Source organism: Cucurbita moschata, unplaced genomic scaffold (genome assembly GCF_002738365.1).
Source record: "Cucurbita moschata cultivar Rifu unplaced genomic scaffold, Cmos_1.0 Cmo_Scf00010, whole genome shotgun sequence".
In the NCBI taxonomy this organism is placed as follows: Eukaryota; Viridiplantae; Streptophyta; class Magnoliopsida; order Cucurbitales; family Cucurbitaceae; genus Cucurbita; species Cucurbita moschata.
The window spans coordinates 5,177,280-5,190,984 of record NW_019268526.1 but is presented as its reverse complement, the minus strand read 5'-3'; the positions used below and the strand labels follow the sequence as shown (position 1 = coordinate 5,190,984).

Sequence of the window (13,705 nt, the reverse complement as noted above, 5' to 3'; positions counted from 1 at the left end):
TTTTTTTTTTTTTTTTTTTTTTTTTTTTTTTTTTTTTTTTTTTTTTTTTCAAACATGGATGGATTGAGTCCTCTCTTCTAAAACTTCACCTTCTTCCAGGGGTTTGGAGCAGCTGTTGCGGCTGGAGCAAAGGAAGTGGCAGTCTTTGCATCAGCCTCTGAATCATTTTCAAAATCCAACATCAATTGTAGCATTGAAGAATGTCTTGATCGTTACCGAGCTGTAACTTCTGCTGCAAAAGCGCTTGCAATCCCTGTTCGAGGGTATGCTTCCATGAATCAGTGTCCATATAAATGGCTATTGGAATTTGGTTTTAATTTCCTCTGAATTTTGGTTTTAAGTTTTGAACACGACTTGTTTTCTAGAATGGTTCTCCTCATTCTGTTCTTGAAGGGTTCTCTTATTGCTATAACTGGCTATGGATTTGTATAGGTATGTATCATGTGTAGTTGGTTGTCCAACAGAAGGATCAATTCCTCCATCTAAGGTCGCTTATGTAGCGAAGGAGCTTTATGAGATGGGTTGCTTTGAAATTTCTCTTGGAGACACGATCGGAGTTGCCACGCCCGGTAACAATTTAAACCTTTCTTTCTCAAAATCGAAATATAGATTGCTTTCATCTTCTTCGCTCTCTTATAGTATCCTCTGTTGGCACAGGGACTGTTGTTCCCATGCTTGAAGCTGTGATGGCTGTCGTTCCGGTGGACAAGCTTGCAGTCCACTTCCATGACACTTATGGACAATCACTTCCAAATATTCTAGTATCCCTCCAAGTAAGGAATCTTTTGAACTGAAGTTTGAGCTCGTTTGGAATGACTTTCTAAGTGTTCAAAATACTTCCCAAACAGATCTTCCTACATCTATATATAAACGTTGGTTTATCAAGAATATGCAAGAAAAGCACTTCGGATTGTTGATTCATCGCCAAAAATGACTTAGAAGCAATAGTTTGTCATCTAATGGATTTTTTCGTTCTAATACTCCATCCAAGAATTATCGGTATTTATCAAATTTGTTCCTATCTAACGAAACATTATGATAATGACACGGTTGAGAAAAATATGTCTTTAAACACTTGAAAGTCATTTCAAACATATACTTGGTCCCTGCCAAACTTGCTTTCCAGATATATGGATGGAAGTTGCAAGCTTTGCCTAGGATTTCATTTCATTTGGGCCAACTTCAACCATTAACTGGTGTGTTGCTTTTATGAACAGATGGGGATTAGCACAATAGATTCCTCTGTTGCAGGTCTGGGTGGATGTCCATATGCAAAAGGAGCTTCCGGGAATGTTGCAACTGAGGATGTGGTGTACATGCTCCACGGACTTGGCATAAAAACCAATGTGGATTTGGCAAAGGTCATGTCTGCTGGGAACTTCATCAGCAACCATTTGGGGCGGCCATCGGGTTCGAAGACTTCCATTGCCTTCAACCAACTTGCAGCCGATGCTTCCAAGATGTGACACATCTTATTACTCATACATTTACACCTTACATTGAACGAATAATGAAGGGTTTCACTTCAGGAAGCTTTCTTATAGTTTCTATACTATTTTATCTGGCTGAATATGATGCAGCCCATATCTCAAACAACATAACTATTGTCTGTCATGAAGTATAAAAATTTATGGATGTGAGTCCTCCCATGATTTGGAGGTTATTATTTATCCCTTTTGTGTCGGTGGTCGGAATGGTTGAGATATTATCATGTCATGGAAAACTTTCTTGAAATTCACCTATTGGCGTTGGAATTCTCGACTCCACCTATTTCATTTATCAATAAAATTATTTCTCTTATCGAAAAAGATAGTCACATCATATTGTATCGAGTAAAAATGCATAGAAGTATTAAACTACGGACAAGCCACAGAGTAAAAATGTATGTGAAAGAGAGTGTTTGCAGATCCCTTGAAAACAAGATTTTATCTGTTCCAAATCCTTGTTAGTAATTGAATCAGACTTGCACAATGTGGTCTATGGAGAGAAGATGATATATGCAATACAAGACTTATAAAGCAGAAAACCATACTATTCTGTGGAACTGCAACTGAACGACTCCAGAAAGCTCCGGGCAGCATCTGAACTCAGTTCTTCGTTAACCTGTAGTCATATTGATTATAGGATTTTCATTCTAATGTCAATGGAGGATGAAAAACTAAATATCTAATTGCACGACATGTTCTGAATGACTTACAAGTTTATTGTGAATCTGTTGAAATGAGTTACAGAATCTCTCTGCTTCAAGCTTGCCCACCTGCGTGTAATGAATAAGCAAACAACAAGCTGTTAGATACAAATATAAACATTGTTCTTTCACATTCAAATGAAAGTATAATGCAATGCACCATCAAGATGGAATTTGTTGAGAAACCCAGATATTTGCATTTATGTTAAAGTGATGCTCATTTGCATTCAACGATTTAACCAAATCTGAAACTGAATATACGCATTAGTCTTACATCACATCAGAAAAAAAAAGAAAAAAAAAAGTAACTAATCAGTTGCATATGATTAATTTCGCAAAAAATGGACAAATTCAGATCAAAATGCGTTGACAAATTATAATATTGTAAAGGCATGACTAGAATTTAAGCAGACGAAATTTTTTTTTGGTGAACTTCCATTTTTGTCATATAGATTGTAACTAATGAGTTATAAACATAAACACAAGGACTTGTACCAGAAAAGGATAACCGAGTAACTCTAGGGGTTTTATACCCTAATTTAGATAAAAATGTAACACTTGAAAAAGAAATAGAAGAAGCTCATACCTTCTGCTCAGCAGCGAACTTTAGCTTCTTCCAGAATGCATCTGTTATCAGTCATCCCAAAAATGTAATATTAGCGAACTTATATTTAAAATTCTAGGAAAAATAGGAAGCTTTCGTTATCTGGGCCACTGAACAGATACTATCTACTAAAACCAGAAAGGATAACTTCATAAGCGATTTGAGAACAAATGTATGTTATCCTAGGAAAAAAGGGGTTTCATGGTTCCTTAAAGCAAATCAAATATATTTGATCACTTTTAAAATGTTAATTTGGAAAAAGATAAAAAAAAGTTATATTTTCAAGATAAAATACCATGTAGGTCAGATCCTTGATCCTTTGATTTTTCTCCATCTTCATTCCATGCTTCCTGCCATTCACTCAACTATAAACAAGACAACATTCATTATTTAATTAACCAGCAACAAGAACATGCGAATAGGACAGGAAGTAAGGGCAAAGCATTTAATTAACCTCACTCTTGGATGACTTGGATGTTGACTGTCTAGATAACTCCGACTCCGCCTGAAAATCATACGAGATTTTTAACAAAATGGATGGATACCTATGCTACTAATAATTGTAACATACCCTTAATGAGAACAGAAAAAACTTCACAATCTAGCTCATAGAGTTTTATATGTATCATTCAACTAAACTTTTTGAACTCCATTTTAGTCTCAGTGCAAGTGGTTGAAGTTGAATTAGAAGCTTCCCCTAGTCTTAGTTAATTTCTTGTTTCATGATTGGTAAAACATCTAAATAAAAGACAAACAAATTTTAGCTCTCTGTTTTCCCACTAAAAATTGACGCATCCATCACCAGAAAAATGAGCATCATTGACAAGTTTATCAAAGTCAATCATATGGCTGATGCACATATATCCTTCTCAGATATGTCTCATCCTTCCATTCAAAAGTTTTTATTTTAGCACAATATAGTTGATCTATCAAAGAGGGAAAAGAAGCTAAAGATTCAATAAGACAATAAAAATTAGAGTTTGCTGTTAATCAAATGGAAACAAAGTTCGCTATTAACATTACTTCCCGTGCAGAAGGGTGCAATCATGATGTAAGAAATTAAGGTCGTACTTCATCAGCGCAGTAATCAATAGAGTCTCTTGTACTTCAACTATCAGTAATCAATTCAAGCAGATTCTTCTTCGCAAGTAATCGATGACAATTTGACAAACAATTATTTTAGAATAATATCACTTTTCTTTTGAACCAAACAAACAGTGGCCAAGTTATCTCTCGCAAACAGCAAGAACAGCCCAATCCGTCCTAATCCCGGGTGGCAAGTGACGTTCCAACAATGAACTAAAAAATTCTAGCGGGAAGAAGGTTTAAAAATTGAAAGCGAAATGGAGAACTCGTTAACAAAGAACAGATTAGCAGTGGAATACATAACATTGAATGATCAAGAAAATTTCCTAAGCTAATTACTTTTTCCAAAAAGATAGATATAGAGAAGAAAGAGATGGAAGGTACATGATAATCCCGAGATCGAACAACGGGAAAGAGTTGAAGAAGTCGACGAAATTCGGACTCGTCCATAGTTGCAATTGGATCTACAGGATGTCGAAATGAGGTTGTAATACCCTACGCTCTGGAAAAATCGGGTAAATTGGGTTCAAAGACTTCGAAATTCAGATTTGTCAAAAACTGCTATCACGCTTCTCCTTCATCCCTATTCCCTTCAATACTGGACCGGATCTCCTCTCTCTCTCTCTTCTCTCTCTCTCTCTCTCGTAAATTACAACAAGTTACTTTATTTTTTATTTTTAAAATTCTTTGTTTATTAAAATTGTCGAAGGAAAAAAAAAAAAAAAAAAAAATCCTCAAAATTATATTCATATTAAAATATATTTAGAGGATTTAGGATTCAAACCATAATTCATGAAGTTAAAATTTGATAAATTGTCCTATTTTTTTTTTTTTTTTTTTTTTTTGTAAAATTGACCATTTTTAAAAAGATTTTTTTCTCGACTTAATATATTATATCGAGAGAAGGATAAATGAAAAAAAGAATAAGACAAACGAGCAGAGAAATTTTGACCCCATTCCTCTTATGTGTGTGTATATATATTGACCCCATTCCTCTTATGTGTGTGTATATATATACTTCGTAAATTATTAAACAATATTTTAGTGGTCGTGCAAATAGGTTCCCATCCATCTCTTTTTATTTGGATAGATGAACCTCTTAAAAAAAAAAACTAAACTTATATTGAGAAAGAACTAAAAGGATGCAAATGCGTGTTGGCATAGATCTAGAAAATATTATCCTACTAAAAGGATGCAAATGCGTGTTGGCATAGATCTAGAAAATATTATCCTTTTTTAGCTTTCCCTTAAGGCTTTAAAATGCGTCGGCTAGAGAAAGGTTTTCACACCCTGGTGTTTCATTCTCCTCTCCAACCAATGTGGGATATCACAATCCACCCCCCTTCAAGGCCCAACGTCCTTACTAGCACACCACCTTGTGTCCTTCAGGGAACAGATTCCTCGCTGGCACATAATTCAATGTCTGGCTCTGATACCATTTGTAACGACATAGATCCACCGCTAGTAGATATTGTCCTATTTGGGCTTTCCCTTTCAAGCTTTCTCTCAAGGCTTTAAAATGCGTCTTTCACGCTTTCCCGACAAAGAAGATGGAGCTCGACAAAAAAGTAAAAGGCAAGATGAAGCCGAAAAGTACAAATGGGTTCCAATCCAACAAAAAAACAAAATCAAAATAAAAATTTCATTCAATGGATAGATGGACGTAATAAATTTATATGCAAAACAAGGGTATGCAAGATTTCATTGAACTGCATCTAAGATTTCATTGAACTGCATCTGATATGACAAAAGGATATCCATATTCCATTGTAAAACAGGAATGTTGTAGGTGATGAATGATTTCAATGGCGCTTCTTACCGCCACCCTTTTTGTTACTTTTGTTGTTCTTCTTTTTCCCTCCTTTTCTTCTACCTTTGCCGGCCATTTCGTTTCCGAAGTCACTATTCCTAGAAGGAGCTGGGCGTAGTAGATGCTTGACATCAAGCACACCGTGTTTGAAAAAGCCTTCACTCGACTTAAGAACCTGGTTTTCGGGTTTGCGCTTCCCCAACGAGTTTCTAGAGTGGTTACTACTAGCCGTCCCGCCAAATTGACTAACATTCCAATGCTGCAAACAACAGGAGTGGATGTAGGCAAAAGAAAAGAAAAAAGCAAAGTAACCCATCTTATGGATTTCCTTACCTCTTGTACCATCTTTTGTTCTCTTTCCTTCTGCTTCTTCATGATTGGTCGTGCTACACTTAGAGGCAATCTTTGTTTCTTTTGAGGCTGCACCATGGTAAACACAAGAGTCAGATGTAAGCTTTATAAATTACATTCATTCAGCTTACCATAATAACATATCCATATTTTGTAATAGTACCTTTCCACCCAAAGAAACAATTTTCCTACTCTCAATCTCCTTTTTGTCTTTCCATGACATATGAGAGGAGGCTGATATAAAGAACAAAAAAACAAATTAGCTACTTCATACTTGCTCCTTTTATATTCATTACCCAAAAACTGCACACACACACAGGGAAATTTTCTAGTACTACAGTCTAGGGTAGTATGGAAAATTTCCAAACTACCTCCATTCATCGTTTGCATATTTGCCATAACATAAGCATTTAAGAATGGTGTGCGGTCTAAGTCTATTAAATGAAGTAATACATCGTCTATGACATGACAAATATGGAATGAAATGAGTATGAAGAAGAACGTCATAGCACTATAAATTTTCCCAGAACAAAGGGTGAGGCTTTACAAACAAACATCATTCAAAACAATTACTAAACATTTTGGTCAATAAATATTGATATAAGACCAGAGGAAGGATCTAAAGTCAAAGCGGGGAAGCTACCTTATGGAAAGGTGTGATCATGAAGATGTTTAAAAAGTAGCTTGTACACAAATGGAATCTGAAAGGAAATGCGAGGATGCAAGTTACATACAGTTTCAACATCTATTCAGTTCCTTTGGATCTTGACTCAAATCTCAAATATGAGCGGCCACTAAAGCCAAACGACCAAAGCTCTTCAGTATATTACACCAGCACTACAATAATTAGTACAGACATACATTTCTAACAGGCTCAGAAGATTCATTCTCTACCATATCCTTCTTTGATAAAAGTCTAATAATATATAAAGATTCTCAATTGAAAGAAATAATTAATCCATTGATTTCGTTGAAATAAAATAGTTTCTGTGTTTTCCATCAGTGTTCACAAAATAGAAAAATCAATGTGACATATAAGATTTGTGGTATATTTTCTTCAAATGTAAAACTCCACGCGTATCATAACGGCACATAAAACCAGAAAATAGGAGAAAATTGAACCCAAGGCTTTCATACATACTCTATAATTTCAGAAAGAAACTAGTCTCTTAACGTCGATTGAAATAATGAAACTCCCTCTAAAGATATATGCACAAATAATGAGCTGAATTCTGAGGGGGGAAAGAGAAATTACTGAGGAATTCAATTTCTTTCTTGATATTTCGCATGTTCATTACAGGTTCCATATCCGTCGAGTTCCTAGATGATCCCGCTTTTGCACTTTTATCTCTGGAATGCATCTTATCACTGAGAAGCAAAGAACTTCGAGGTCAAGAAGAATAAATGACGATACCAAGGGAAAAAACAGAGAGAAAACAGAACACAAGATAAAATTGAAAACAAACTGCGGGAAAGAAAGGGAGAAACAAAGAAATCTCCATCCAAAATAGATGAAATTTGGCAGAATTTTGAATCAAAACTGGCCTAATTCAAAATTCATCATATTTTAAATCAAATTTGGTTGAATCGAAGAAATAAAAAGAAAAAAAAAATTGATCCAAGCAAGTTTTGAAGGTAGCCGACCGATTGATGGGGGGCTGCAGCAGAAGATGGGGTTGGCGTGGCGGCGTAAGGTTGCAGCAGAGAGTGAAAATAAGAAGAGGAGAAAGAACAGTGGCGCTGGGGGCGCGTAGTGGAGAGTGGGGATCGGACGGCTGCTGGAAGGAGGAGAAGGCGGGTAAGTGGGGAAGGAAAGAGACTAGGGTTTACTTATTTTCCTTTTTTCATTTAATATAAATATACAATTGAAGTATTAATTTTAGAAATATATATATATATATATATATATATATATATATATATATATATATATATATATATATGTTAATTTTAGTCGAATTTTCATTAATTTTGTAGCATGTTTTGACATTTTATAGTTTAATTTTGATAGTATATTGGTCATTTGATATAATTACCCATAATTTCAATTACTTATTTTTAGGAAGGATCATAATTTTTTTTTAACTTAATTAATAAATATACTTGCAAATTTCCCACACCATTTTAATTTAGAGGGTATCAATGAAATAATTTAAAAGTTAAAAATTAATGAAATAATTTAAAATTTAAAAATACGCGTACTAATAATTTTCATCTAAAACTAAACACCAAGAGCATTTTTTAGATTTTTTTAATTTAATAATTTCTTTCTTACAAAAAAAAATAATAAATAAATCTATTCACATTTCTACATGAAAATTATTAGTCCTATCTAATTCAAATAAAATCTAATTAAAAAAAAAAGTTAAATTCAAGATTTATTGAAAATACATGTACTAAAATGGAACATTTAAAAGTACAATTGAACTATGGACGAAAATAGTATTTACCTAAAATTAAAATGAATTGAATTATATGTATATTGAAATTTGTCATGCCTCAAGACTGACTAAAATGTGTAGATATCAAAGCTAAATTCACAATGAGAATATCTTCAGAGCTCTACCAAAGATCAATTGAAAGATCCAAATCTTAGTAATTTACAGGACCGTCGTAGGTCCAAGCTCTGGTAAAAATATGTAAAATGTTATAAAATTCTCATTCTCTGAAGCTTTGGGATCGGCAAAGCCTCACTGAGATTATAAGGATTGACCATGAGCATCTGCGAAGAGTGTGGAGTCTCCTATGCCTTGTCTATCAACAGAGGCTACCAACTGGAAACTCTACATCCATTCGCGCTATTTGGCTCTTGCTTTGTGGACTCTCTCTGCTCTGCCTCTGTGGAATATTTTGTTGTGCTCAAGGAAAAGCGCAGCGTCTAGCCTTCCTGGATCTTATCCTGGAGGAGGTTTTCAAGATTCTCAATGCACGTCTTCAATAATGATTTGGCGACTTCATTTTTCTCAATCTCGGACAGATGAAGGAGCTCGGTTTTGATTCCGATGTCTCTCCGGTGGACAAAAGGTACGTCGTTATATAGCTTTATGATCTCCAATAGGCATTCTGAAGCACTGATGTGAACCTAAATTTGATAAACATAAACTTATGAAACCATAGGAACTTGGTGGAATATGAACAATTAGACCTTTATCCTGTCGAATTAACATAATAATTCAATTTTTAGTTTGAAAGTTAAATAAATAACACACCTGAGCAATCTTGACGGTGGTTATGCACTGAACTACTAAGGGCGATACAGAATGTGATAACTGTAGATGAGAGGGAAAATATTATTTCAGATGTGTTTTACAGTAATCCATGGCAAATATAAGCTATCGGTTACCTCAAGAACAAAAGAAATAGTGCTATCAAGTTTGTCTCTCCCTTGAGAGCCATGATGCAGGACCTCATGCAACCTTGAGCAAAGTTCATTGATTGACGAAAAAGTCGAAGTTTTCACTGAAAGTGACGAGTACAGTTTCAACATCAATGAAGCCAACTACACAGTAAGAGATGAGAAGATAGACAAGAAGAGGATACCAGTCCATCGAAAGCCATTAGACAAGGATGTAGTAATCAAATTCAGCAAGTTCTTCTGTTGTTCAATAACGTCATCTAAATCGGCCACTTTGATGGAAGATGTTAAGCAATTTAAAATTTTCTCTCGAGGAACTGAATTTTCTCCTTTATCATCCTTGTCTGCATAAAGTAATTCTGGTCATAATGCGATCAATAAAGCCTCACAAGGCAAGTTGATGAGCATAAATCTATGACCATATAGATACACACAAGTGACAGTAATAGATTGGAGGAAATCCTCCATTTGTTATTTTTTAGATTAATTTTGTCTTTCCTTAATGGATGAAGGAACTCATTCAGACTCTTCTGTAGTTGTAGTCTATTCAACATGAAGATAAAACTAAGTGACTGAAAGTAGCAAGCAAATTTGTAGAAAATTTGATTGGAAGGAATGGAAGAACATGTTTTACGATAAAGTAGGAACCTGTTTTGGCGGCAACCCCTCCCAGGGGTGCCTGCCCAGAATCAGCTGATTTGCAAGCCTCGAATAACAATGGGAAGACAATACGGAAGAATTGGGGACTGCCAAAGGCCTTTATAACCTGAAAACAAGCAAACAATGAAAGATAAGTGCAGGCCAGCCACTCTGTTTTAAATGCCACCATCCAATTTCAAGACCCAAGGAATCCAAGCAACAAATTAGGAACACTATTTGTTAACATTCTTTAGTTTTTTTATTGTTTAGCCTTTTTAGACAACGTTTTTTTAATGATTAAAACAGAATAGTAGAGTAAGGTACAGTTGAAAAGCATGCTTGAAATTCTAACAGCCATAGATGACACAAGTAATAACCAAAAAGAAACCAAATTCATGAACGAGTTAATGGGACCTCTATTAACAGAAACATTATGTACCTGCTCAAGACAAGTAAACGCTGCTTCTCGGAATTTCTTTACTTTCTTGGTGCAGGAAGAAGATACCAGGTTTACAATGGCATTGGGCAAGGCAGGATCGGAAGAAGAAATTAATTTGTGGCAAGCAGTTGAAATAGCACCCAGTGCATCTAATATGGTATCTTTTCCCTGTCAAAGCAAAGACAAAACAAACAAAGGTAATCAATCCCTGTCATTGCTAGCTCAGATTTTTACCATTATTCTATTAAAATACCAGAATCCTCTTCATGCTATGTTTGTCGAAGTAAAATATATGCAAAGACTTCAAAGTTTCATCAAATAGTTTTCTTCAGATGAGACCTATTCCTGAAAATTATTTCTTTTAGGTAATAAAGTAAAATAATATAACTGTACCTCCCATATATGACCAGAAACTTCTTTCATAAGAGATTGAAGCAGGACTTGATGATAAGATGAAATGGACTCGCCCAAAACTTCACAAAGTTTGCAAATTGCTTGTGCTGACTACAAAATGGGAACAAACAAGCAGAATGAAAAAATGATAAAGGAAATCATTCAAATTAGAAAAATCAAGAAGGGAGCAAGAACATTATTTACTTTCTTTTTACTGGTCCATGATGATGATGTAATTCCATTGCAGATGAGAGAGACAATTTCTACCAGATACAATTGCAGAGTAATACGTTCGCCACTAGTATTTTCTTCCCACAACTCCTCAAATAACCCAGAAACATGCTTGTCATCTTCAAATCTAAACAAAAAAACAAAAAAACTTTTCAATCCCAGAGTAAATAGAACCTAAATGATTATCCTTTTGGTCAGGTGTCCTTACTGATTCACTACGCGATGTTTAGGGATATGAAATCAATAAAGCAACATGAAATATGGAAACCATTTTAAAGATTGAAGTTTAGCAAGTCTACTACAAAGAAGTTTCCTTCAAACCTGGAGACAAAAATAACTGGAATAACTGCTGCAAGATGACCGCTCAGAACGTCCGAGGCCATGGATGAATAGCTTTTCAGTAAAAGAGCGCAAGAAATTTGGTCATTCCTATCCCCTGTATGAAGAGATGTAGTATCTTCAACTAACTTCTGAACCTGAGATTGTGCTGAAAATTTCATAACAACTGCACAGGCAGCAGCAAAGGCACGTTTTGCTGCCGCACTCTTTTCCTCCTTGACAACCGGAAACAACAACCTCAATAGCATGTTTGAATATGGCTTGATATCAGAACCAACCTTTTGAACCAATAAGGTCACAAAGTTGGCAACACCAACCCTGTTCAAGAAAGCAAAAAAAAATTAAAAATGAGATTTAACGATACCAGCAACAAATAGATAAGAAATTAGTGGCTTCGATGTCTTTGGAACAAAAAACGTTCGAAGGAAAAAAATTAAACCAAATAGAATGAAAGGAAAAATTCGAACTCCTCTTAAATAAAAGTTACGACGATTTGCATCATACGGACCTAGTGTTGAGGCCTACTCCAGACCGAATCAAATGAGCAAGGCGAGGAATCAATGAATTTAGTGATTCATCATCCACAACTTTTATGCACATGTCTAGAGTTTCCCACATAGGAGATCCTTTTGCAATTGAAATTCTGAGATTCTCAAGCTTGTCTGTTTGCACTCCAACATTTGCTGCATGCAACTGTAAAGATCAAAGAATTTAGTAACCCCTACACCACAAATCAAAAAGGTAAACGGAGAACTTAAACGATCCTATAATTTGTACACTCAACTTTAATCTTTACCCACTCAAATATTGTAATTGAATCACTACAAGTCTTCTTAATCTGATTTCTTTTTTTTTTTTTTAATAAGAAACAACCACCAAAAAAAGAAGCGAAGATTGTGCATACACAGCGTGTAATGGTTGGTTGTTTAATGATAGATCAAAATTGTTTCCCAGAGGAAGCCCAAGATACGACATTGGAAAGACACCCACCTCACAACCCACCAGGTTAGTTCACTCTCTCATTTTAACGGGGTCACTGTTCAAGCCCAGAATCTGGCAATTACTTCTATTGATCTGGCTTTGAAGAAAGCAAAAATGTGATCCAAAATTGAAAAAGACTACTCTTCCCCAAGCAAAAGAAAACTATTTCATCAGCTAATGGAAGAGGAGAAAGAATCTATGGAACCCCACGTCAGTTAGAGAGGAGAACAAAGCTTCTCTTATAAGGGTATGGAAACCTCTCCCTAGTAGACGTGTTTTAAAACCGTGAGGGTGATAGTGATATGTAACTGGTCAAAGCGGACAATATTTGCTAGTGGTGGGGTTGGGGCTGGGCTATTACAGAATCACCTTAGCCTTATACCCACTTTATTCCTTCAATGATCTTCCCTTCAACACATTTGGAAACCATTCAAATTAAAACATCTACCAAGACAGAAAAGGAAGAAGAAAAAGGATTCTCTTGCCTAAGACCTCTCAAAGCTAAAATCATAGGCCAAAGAGAGACAAAGAATCTAACAAGGGACCAAACATCGCCAAAAGAACTCTCGCACCCTTTCGAAGTTAGATTCTTACCTTTATGACTTCCATTAATAAGGATGGAAAACTTAACCATCCTAACACAACTCCAAATCCAAGATCTCCATTATACCCAAAGCTCATCTTCTCAAGAATTTTATCCAAGAAAATTCAATTCACATGATCGTAATCCTTTTCAAAATTTATCTTAAAGAAGATCCCTTCCTGATTCTGGCCTCTAATCCTCAATGGCTTCGTTGACTAATAGAACTTGATCCAAAATATACCTACCCACAGCCATAGTCGAGGGAAGAATTTTTTCGTCTATTAGCTACTACTTTCGCTAGAATCTGGTAAATACTAGTAATAGGACTGATGGATCTAAAATCAAACATTAATGCGAGAATTCATACATCTAGAGAAATGAACTTTTACATCACAATTGATGTCAAACAAATCAACCAAACTAACCTCAATATAGTTGAGTCCCTGATCTTCAAGGCTAGATAAGCTTTCAAGCATGCAACAGACCAAATCAGATAATTGTGGACGAATAGCAGCTCCTGCACCCTGCAAATAATAATAATAATCATAAAAAGAGAACAGCCTATCAAATGTTCAAGAATTAAAAAGGAAACAGAAAAGGAAGAAAACGTTAATCTAGGTCTTCGTTGTAATGGAGGAGGAATAGATGGAATTGGCCACGATGATTAATTTTCCATATTTCCTTTTTTTTTTTTTTTTTTTTTTTT

General features: G+C 35.2%; 4 protein-coding genes across 8 annotated transcripts in view; 1 reads left to right on the top strand and 3 right to left on the bottom strand.

Moving 5' to 3' along the window:
- Positions 1-1,670, top strand: part of LOC111449124 (hydroxymethylglutaryl-CoA lyase, mitochondrial) — a 6,630-nt gene extending 4,960 nt beyond the window's left edge. For all 4 annotated transcript variants that reach the window (XM_023089002.1, XM_023089004.1, XM_023089003.1 and 1 more), the window contains exons 6-9: positions 100-263; positions 433-569; positions 658-773; positions 1,218-1,670. In XM_023089002.1, the coding sequence (XP_022944770.1) occupies positions 100-263; positions 433-569; positions 658-773; positions 1,218-1,466 (666 nt within the window). In that variant the 3' untranslated portion in view covers positions 1,467-1,670. The remainder of the gene's footprint in view (positions 1-99; positions 264-432; positions 570-657; positions 774-1,217) is intronic.
- Positions 1,671-1,851: 181 nt separating this feature from the next.
- Positions 1,852-4,519, bottom strand: LOC111449126. 2 transcript variants are annotated; one of them, XM_023089006.1, is made up of 6 exons: positions 4,263-4,519; positions 3,247-3,297; positions 3,088-3,157; positions 2,775-2,815; positions 2,198-2,257; positions 1,852-2,103 (listed from the first exon to the last, which is right to left on the bottom strand). In XM_023089006.1, exons 1-6 carry the CDS (start codon positions 4,326-4,328, stop codon positions 2,032-2,034), a joined length of 360 nt encoding a protein of 119 aa, XP_022944774.1. In that variant the 5' UTR covers positions 4,329-4,519; the 3' UTR covers positions 1,852-2,031. The 2 variants fall into 2 exon arrangements, with proteins under 2 accessions (XP_022944774.1, XP_022944775.1); XM_023089007.1 differs by having other exon boundaries at positions 1,879-2,103; positions 3,088-3,142.
- Positions 4,520-5,494: 975 nt separating this feature from the next.
- On the bottom strand, positions 5,495-7,864 carry LOC111449125. The gene is made up of 5 exons (XM_023089005.1): positions 7,684-7,864; positions 7,295-7,407; positions 6,203-6,273; positions 6,022-6,108; positions 5,495-5,947 (listed from the first exon to the last, which is right to left on the bottom strand). Exons 2-5 carry the CDS (start codon positions 7,398-7,400, stop codon positions 5,681-5,683), a joined length of 531 nt encoding a protein of 176 aa, XP_022944773.1. The 5' UTR covers positions 7,401-7,407; positions 7,684-7,864; the 3' UTR covers positions 5,495-5,680.
- Positions 7,865-8,495: 631 nt separating this feature from the next.
- Positions 8,496-13,705, bottom strand: part of LOC111449123 (proteasome-associated protein ECM29 homolog) — a 20,623-nt gene continuing 15,413 nt past the window's right edge. The window contains exons 25-35 of the mRNA XM_023089000.1: positions 13,425-13,523; positions 11,944-12,128; positions 11,418-11,753; positions 11,070-11,223; positions 10,866-10,976; positions 10,473-10,640; positions 10,043-10,160; positions 9,580-9,738; positions 9,383-9,498; positions 9,249-9,308; positions 8,496-9,121 (exon numbers count right to left, since the gene is read on the bottom strand). Coding sequence (XP_022944768.1) covers positions 8,918-9,121; positions 9,249-9,308; positions 9,383-9,498; positions 9,580-9,738; positions 10,043-10,160; positions 10,473-10,640; positions 10,866-10,976; positions 11,070-11,223; positions 11,418-11,753; positions 11,944-12,128; positions 13,425-13,523 — 1,710 coding nt within the window. The 3' untranslated portion in view covers positions 8,496-8,917. The remainder of the gene's footprint in view (positions 9,122-9,248; positions 9,309-9,382; positions 9,499-9,579; positions 9,739-10,042; positions 10,161-10,472; positions 10,641-10,865; positions 10,977-11,069; positions 11,224-11,417; positions 11,754-11,943; positions 12,129-13,424; positions 13,524-13,705) is intronic.

Coding starts and splice junctions, on each gene's coding strand:
- LOC111449125 (XM_023089005.1), bottom strand. CDS start 7,400: ATGCATTCCAGAGATAAAAGTGCAAAAGCGGGATCATCTAGGAACTCG. Junction 6,109..6,202: donor TTGTTTCTTTGGGTGGAAAG/GTACTATTACAA, acceptor ACCATGGTGCAG/CCTCAAAAGAAACAAAGATT. Junction 5,948..6,021: donor AACAAAAGATGGTACAAGAG/GTAAGGAAATCC, acceptor TGTTGTTTGCAG/CATTGGAATGTTAGTCAATT.
- LOC111449126 (XM_023089006.1), bottom strand. CDS start 4,328: ATGGACGAGTCCGAATTTCGTCGACTTCTTCAACTCTTTCCCGTTGTT. Junction 3,298..4,262: donor TTCGATCTCGGGATTATCAT/GTACCTTCCATC, acceptor TATGATTTTCAG/GCGGAGTCGGAGTTATCTAG. Junction 2,258..2,774: donor AGTTCGCTGCTGAGCAGAAG/GTATGAGCTTCT, acceptor CATTACACGCAG/GTGGGCAAGCTTGAAGCAGA.